This window comes from Netta rufina (genome assembly GCF_964035555.1).
Source record: "Netta rufina genome assembly, chromosome: 1".
Classification (NCBI taxonomy): Eukaryota; Metazoa; Chordata; class Aves; order Anseriformes; family Anatidae; genus Netta; species Netta rufina.
Window position 1 is genome coordinate 32,424,520 of NC_140123.1, and position 7,885 is coordinate 32,432,404.

The 7,885-nt window shown below is 45.8% G+C and overlaps 1 protein-coding gene across 3 annotated transcripts in view; it reads left to right on the forward strand.

Moving 5' to 3' along the window:
- Positions 1–6,488, forward strand: part of ELF1 (E74 like ETS transcription factor 1) — a 74,306-nt gene extending 67,818 nt beyond the window's left edge. For all 3 annotated transcript variants that reach the window (XM_084306371.1, XM_084306370.1, XM_084306372.1), the window contains exon 9: positions 4,874–6,488. In XM_084306371.1, the coding sequence (XP_084162497.1) occupies positions 4,874–5,492 (619 nt within the window). In that variant the 3' untranslated portion in view covers positions 5,493–6,488. The remainder of the gene's footprint in view (positions 1–4,873) is intronic.
- The last annotated feature ends 1,397 nt before the right edge of the window (positions 6,489–7,885 follow it).

A 7,885-nucleotide genomic window follows, 5' to 3' on the forward strand; every position in this document is an offset into this window, starting at 1 on the left:
GAAGCACGTAGGGGAGGGGAAGGTTAGACGTCATCAGAAGTTTCTGTAAAAGTCGTTCTCTAATTACCTGATCTCCAATTACCTGCAAGTTGTAAAAAAGTGACTGGGTTAATAACAGTGAAAGGAAGTGAGTACGGGCACGACTGAAGCTGTGCAGGACCATTTAAGTCAGGAGAAAAATATTATTAAACATAAAAAGTGAGAGAATATAGCAATTTAGAGAATTAAATGGCTCTGGGCTAGATCTGTTTTAGATTATATATCACAAAAATGTCAACAGTATAGATGCATAGATCTGGTTATACAGAGAGAAGTAAAAATGATAGTAACAAACAGAGTGTCTGTTCATCCCAAGCTTTGCAAAGCTGCACGGTGGCATTATGGCCTGCTCTGCACTGCCGTATTTCACGGTTAGACTTTGGGCAACAGGCTGGGGAGGGGAGAGAGTGGCAGGGCTGATACACAGGAGAAGTTTGAGTGAAATAAAAGCTGTGGAAAGCTCACAGCTCCGTGGTGCTTCAGTTCTGCCTTCCTGCTGTGTAACTTCAACGTTGTTCCATGATGGCTTCAATAGCACGTCTCCCAGTCATGGTGACCAAGTATCTGGGATGAAAATAAAAGAAAAAAGATGCGTTGGACCCTTCCAGTGCAATTCAATTACTGACTGTAGAGAAGTCTTCTTGATTAAGAGAGCAAGTACTAAGGTGTTTGAGCTGTTAGAGTGGAAAAAAAGTAAACAATTGTGTGTCTACATGCTTTTAAACAGGATGAACCAAGGTGCTGATGATTCCTGTGCAATCACTGCCCGCTCCAGGCTCTAAAAATACCATTTATGCCCTCTATTTTTGCTCAGTTTCAATCCGCACACTTCCAAATAAAACTAACCCCATACAGCAGAGAAAATACTGAAGGGGGGGGAGGTTAAAACAATTGGCTTCCTAACACTGAGCTGTAAGTGACAGGAACGTGCATCTCCTCTTGGTAAAAGTATTATATCTGGAGGCTGCTGCGCAGGGTTTGTGGCACTGCCGGGTGAGGTCTGCTCCTGGGAGCATCACGGGGAGAGCTGGCACTGCTCCCCCAGCCTGCCCGGGGAGCTGCTGGAGCCACCGGCCCTGGGGGTGCTCAAGGAAAGGTTGGACCTGGTGCTTGGGGACATGGCTGGGGACAAGCAGAAGGGTGCCAATGTAGTGCTTAGGAAATGGGGCAGGGTCACGCCATTTAAACCAGGGTTTGCTGACCAGGAAAAGCATCAAGGACCTTGGATGGGAATACTCTGAATTGCGACCCCGCTGCTGCTCGGGCTCCGTAAATTTCCAGTTGTGTAACTGGGAGCTGAATTTGGCGTCGTGTTTCCAGTGATAAGAAAAAACCAAAATGCCTCTCTGGATGAGTATTCCAGTTTTATATTTTCCCAACGAGCTGGCTTTGTAAAGGAAAATCTCTTTGAATTTTGCACTTGTAAAATTGCTCAGTTTAAGCCAGAGTAAGTCACACAGGTGCTCTGGTTTACACGGGTGTTTTATTGGGATAATCGTGGGATTTGGAGGCACTGAAGTAGTCTTGGGATTCAGCTCCACGTTCATTGGGCCATTTGGAGTGTAAAGGGTCTGCTACACCGTGATTCAGCCCCAGCTTTCGCCTTGACCTTTTTGCAGCCTTTGGGGTAGAGGCTGTTGCAGGAATTCATCCCAGAGGTGCTACATGCATGGACCACAGCGGTGAGATCCTCGTTCAAGAGGAGGAGAAAGGGGCTGAAGGTGAATTCGTGGTTTTTTCCCTCTCTGCAGTCACTGTGCTGGAGCTTGCCTGAGCACACAGACACACGGAGGCAGTCTGGCACCGTCCTGCTGAGGCTTTGCATTGACCATCTGCTTTCCTGTATCCAGACCTTTTTCCTGGAATAGGAACGTGATCCAAATCTGCCCGAGGTCAGCTGATGTTGTAGCCCACCTGCTGAATAAAAGCCTTCACAGGGGGCAGTCTGGGCAAAGAGCTCCCCGGGCTTCTGGGATGGGGACGTGGCTGAAGGAATGGGATGCCTGCTGAGGTCTCCTGGATAATCAGAAACATCTCCTGGCTGTTGTGTGGGAGGCCTCTCTTTCACCAGCCAGCGTCAGAGCACGTTTTGCCTCTGTTTGCAGTTGGAGTGTCTACAAGAAGCTCTCCTTTAGCCCACAAGAGGCTAAAGCTCCTCAGGACGTCCTTACGATAGAGCCAACTTCTGCCAAGGCAAAGCCTCTGGGGCAAACTTCCCATTTCGAGCTGAATTTCTGCAGCCGAGACGAGTTTTTCTTCAGCCCATTTCCGTGGCGGGTAGGAAGAAAGCTGCTGAAGGCAGAAGGGGCTTAAAGGCGATCTGGAGAGATCCACTTTGTTTCACCCCACCCCACCCCTTGGCCTCCCTCGCTCTTCCTGGGCTGACAGTGAGCTGGCTGTAACCAAGAGCTGAACAAATGGGGAAAGTCCCTGGAAGTTGGCCCGTTCATCTCAAGGCCTTTATTTCCCCAGTAGCTGTGGATTAAATGTTGTCTGTGCTGGGAAGGGAATTCTCCTCTTCCTTCTCTCCGTGTATTTCTTCCTATTGCCTTGTTTCTTCCTTGTTGTGCTGTGAGATGCTTTGTGTACCCTGGCTTGTGACTTCAGCTCTGTTTTGTATCTTCTCCCTTTCTCTTCTTTCATAAATTTTTCATAAATCGCCATGAATAAACTCGTTTCTCCTTCCTGTTGCCACTCAGCGTTGTGTGTGTGTGTGCATATACACGTTTATGTGTGTGTGTGTGTGTATAATCTCTGTACCTCGACTGGAGAAAACAGAGCGTCTGGGATAAGCTGTTAACTTCGGTATGGGATGTACTTCCACGAGACATAAAATGGCTTAACATCGACACAAACACAATGGCAGCGTGCTAAGAAAAACGCTTTGGTTCAGTCCTCTCAGAGCACCCAGCGCTTTGCAGGATACCCTCATTGATGAGATCCATTTTGCAGTTTTTGAGGGCGTTATTTACAGCCCTGTAACAGGTAAAACCTTCTATTTTATTTCAAAACTAAAGACCTCAAGAACAAGAGGGCATCTTCCAAGTAATACTTGCATACACAGCTTCAGCTGCTGGTTCTGGCGTGGATATTTGTGATTGTTCTGCCAAGCTCCTGGGGGAATTACTGGAAAAGAAAGAGCACTGGTGACCCTTAGCAGACTCGGTGAGCCTTGGTGGTGTCATTCTCAGCCTCGTGTTTCAGGCTCCGCTGCGTGTACTTGCTGTGCATCACCAGGTTCTCCAGAACTTGGGGAAAAAAAAAAAAAGAAGCGATCATTTCAGCTGGTGCTTCGTCTCCTTGCAAGCCCGTTTCTGTGAGCATCTTCCTTGGGCTCCCTCTAGTTGTGTGAAAGAGGAGCTCAATACGGAGCTTAGCAGCTGCCCCTCTGCGCTCTGCTGTCAGCAGCATCAAATTTTGTGTCCCAGCTGGATAGGCTGGGTGGTGAGACGTGTGTGGGAGCCTCGTGGGCTCGTATTTGGGTTTGCTACAGCATCACTCCTGGGTACTGCTGACTTCCTAGAGAAAGAGAAAGCTACAGGTGTGGATTTTATTCCTACCAAGCCACCCGGGAGGTGGGGAAAGGCTCGCCTGCAGCAGGGACCGGCAGCGAGGGGTTGTTGAGGGAAGAGCTAAGAGCTTTGAGCCTGGTGCCAGCTGGGTTTCTGGAGCTGCTCTTGCTGGGAGGGCTGGGAAATCCTCTGCAAATGTTCCTTCACCTGTCTCTGCTGCTGCACGAAGGGGGAGTGCAGCTCCCTGTGTGGCTGGAGTAGCAAGCAGCAGTATCTGCAGCCACATCTCCCCCTCACTTCAGGTTCTGAATACACTGAGTCTGATCTGGCGGGTCAGTGGCCCAATGCTGGAAAGCAGGGATTTCACAGAGCTGTGGAAAAAGGGGAGTACCTGGGTAGAAGGACTACAGAAAGGACATCCCACAATAGGTGTATCTGTGCAATCCTTACAGCGTGCTATGTCGTGCGTGGACTTGAAAGTACAGATGTTGAAGGTAGGTTGGTTTCTGTCTGAAGTAATTTCAGAGAAATAAGCTAGGAGGAGGAGGAGATGGTTATTTTTGTTTTCATCCAGCATCAGATATGTTCAAGAAAATACAACTGAGAGCATAAGACTGAAAAATTGGAGGAGGACAGACAGGCAGGAGAAACCATTGGAGAGGAGCAGGAATGTTAGAGAGAACTCTGCAGAACAAGCAAGAGGAAAAAAAAAGATCGTCGGAGGGAGAATGATGGTTTGGAGTACGCTGCGGTAGGGTTTTGAAGCAGGGTTTTTCCCTTCCTTTCTCCCTCCCTTCAGTGGAAATCATTTGCTTTGCAGGCAGCGTGCTGTGGGTTTTAGATAGATGCATGTTTTTAAGCCGAGGTATGTTGCATGACTGAGCCGTGTGTGTTTCAGCCGCGTCTCTGAATCACCACTTTCCTCTGCTGTGTTTGTGTACGTCAGCGACGTGGCCGCTCATCATCCAACTTCGCAGAGGTCTAGTGGCTCGTGCTCGTGCTGTCTGTTGGTGCTCGAGATGGAGGTCTGGGATGCAGTTCCCAGGCCTTCTCGTGAGCTGCCAAATGTCCCAAAGGCAGGCTGTTGAGTTTGGCGCTGGTAGCGTCGCTCATACAGAATACCCTCACCCTGGGGGCTGTGTTGCTGAATGTGGGGGTCAGGCCCGGTTTTTGTTTTGTTAACAAAGTGACTGCTTCCCCTTTTGCAATCTTCAGATGGACGTTCGTGACGCCACATAATTTTTCAACAGTGAATCTCTAATTATTTTTAAAGACTCAGCATGGAAGTGTTCTGACCCTGTCACCTTTTCTAATCCTAACAGGACTTTACAGACTCCGACCCAAGTTCCAGTGGTTGTTTCTCCTGGGAATCAGCAGCTGCATACTGTAACACTCCAGACGGTGCCTCTTACCACGGTGATAGCCAGCACAGACCCGGCCTCGTCAGCAACACCCCAGAAGTTTATTTTACAAGCCATTCCTACTTCACAGCCCATGACAGTTCTTAAAGAAAACGTCATGCTGCAGTCTCAGAAGCCAGTCTCGCCTTCCTCCTCAATCGTGTTGAGCCCGGCACAAGTTCAGCAGGTTCTCACCAGCAGCGTGCAGACAATTTGCAATGGCACAGTCAACATGGCTTCGTCTCCTTCCTTCACCGCCACGACCCCAGTGGTAACTTTTTCACCCAGCAGTTCGCAGGTGGTCGCTCATCCGTCTGGCACAGTGATCACCTCGGTTATTAAAGCGCCAGAAACGAAACAGATCGGCGTGCAAGGAGCGCTGAAAGAAGAAGACAGTGACAAACTAGATGATACTGAGCAGTCGGAGCAGAGGTTTCAGCAGCAGCCGTTTGTGATGGTAGTCTCCAGTTCAAATGGTTTCCCACCTAACGTGCAAGTGAAGCAAGAAGATGAGCCATTGGAACCAAATTCATATCAATAATTTTTTTAAAAAAAGACCCTGTGGATGATTATTTTCATAAATGTGATGGGACCTTTTCACTTATGTATATATGATTTGATTCAGAAGCAAGATGTTATAAAGCTACTTAATTTCTGCAGATAATTGTTAGAATTCATGCTTTAGAACGGATTTTGATTTCCTGTTAATTGCTAAATGTTATCATATAAATAAAATTATATATTACTCGTTTCAAAATACAGGCATGAAGGAACATGCTTTTTTATTCTATGAAGACTTTCTCAAAGTTTCAGACTTCTTTCTTACTGTACGTTTTCAGCGTGTTGCTGATTTACATTGCAGTAACATTATTATAACCTTTTCTGTTTAATCTAGACATGTATCACTTAACTTTTGAAGCAACAGTTACTTTTAATGGGACATTTTCATTCCATGTGTATGAATTTTTATGATCAAGTATCTGTTTCATAGCGGTGAATTTACATCAGTTTTAGACTCTGATAACCAGGTATCCTCTTGCATTTTTTTTTTGCAGCACAAGCTCTTGTGTGTGCAAAATTGAATATACACTCCTATTGAGAGTACAAAAAACATTTATTCCAGTAATGGACAATGCCATGTCTATATTTTATACGGAAACATCAGATATATTTAATTACAGAAGCTAACGGCATCACTACAGGTGCAGATGTTTCATGCCATTTTGTGACTATGAAGCTTAACAATCTTGCTTTCTACTTCAGATTATTTTGTAAGGGGGGAGGGAAATGAAATATATACAATTTATGCAGGTGTTCTGAGATTAATACTTCTAAGAGTTCTTTTTTTGATTGTAAATAATGTACATTCAATGTCACAAGGAAGTTTTTTCAGCTAATTTGTTTCCATACAAATTTTTGATAGATGCAAATAAGATCATTATGTTTAGAGGTCTAATGTTATATGTATTCATATTACAGAGTGAATTTGTATTTAAAGACAAATTTTTAAATGATGGAACCCTCTGAACCTTGGGTCCTTGCCTTTTGTATTTTTAATTGGTTTATTATGAAAATAAATCAAGCGGAAAAACACTTCTCTGTATTTACTTTGAAACGTTTTTAGATTAATACGGTGTTTTGACGACCACTATGAATAACCACAACGCGCTGGACAACGTGATTAATCCGTGTGGGTCTCTGGTGGGTCATGAGCAAATAAGAAATCGATGAATTGCTTCTGGACAGACTTGAACACACCCTACACACTGTGAGCATGGTATGCTGTGAAACAGCACTACTCACTGTCTGGCTTTGGAGCTCAAATGAAAGTTGAGCTGTGTCCAAGAAGTGGCCTTTTCTGTTGCTTCCCAATATCTTCTAAACAGCCCCAAACTTTCCATGTAATTTTGGGGTGCCATCCGTTCATCACAGAGGGCCTTTGTGGCCTGTGTACTTGCTGGCTGTTGGCTCAACCTAGCCGATTGCGATGCTTCAACAGGAGGTGGATTAAAAATCAGGATGATGCCTAGTGAGACGAGTAGAATGTAAAAATCCGAGGAAATACGTCTTTCTGTAAGTTTATATAGATTTATTGATTCATAAGGTTAATTTTAAACATGCAAATAGTAGAAAAACTAAAGCTGAACGAACACTAACAGGGATCTCTTGCTCTAGTTGATCAGGATAATAAAACTATCTAGCGAGCAGCGCTCTGCCACAGCTACCCTGGTCTTTGGCAGCTGAAACTGCCTCTTCACTTGAACGTGTGGCTCTCTTCTCCCATCGTGTGGCTCCTGTGCAGTTAGGGTTTGACCCACAAACCCACACCCTGATCCCATTTTCAGGAAGCCTGGCAGTACCAAAGCAAGCGACGCCAGCAAAGTGGCTGTGGTGCATCTGGCAGGGCTTCTGCTGGCAGCATTACTAGGACTATGGCTTTCTGTTTCCCACTGACAAAAGCTCTGGAAGAGGCAGGCTACTCTTTTAATCAGACTACAAAATGAAGACTTTTTCCTCTAGGATGGGTATTTTTTAATACTAGGAAACCTGAGGGGGTAACTGACATTACGGTGTTTTTAATAGTGGAGGGGTTGTTTTGCTGACTTGTTTACTAGATAAATGAAAAACTACACCACAAGATTACAGCTTTGTGCGTATCTCTTGCCATAGATGTGACTATCATGAAGGAAAGTGATTTGGGCAGCTTAGTGTATGTCAGATAGAGAAGTGGAGGAAACCTCTTATGGACAACAGGAGTTTATTATTAGCAGTCTAATGTGTAAATGAAGGCTTTTATCCTTTAGGCTGTTGTGTGTGACCCTGGTGTATCCACACTAGGGTCTCTCCTCAGTGCCCCAGCCCTCCACGGGAGGAAGCGGGAGCCGACCACAAAATGGGGGCTGGAGCAGCTCCCCTCCCGCAGCCGCCTTCCTC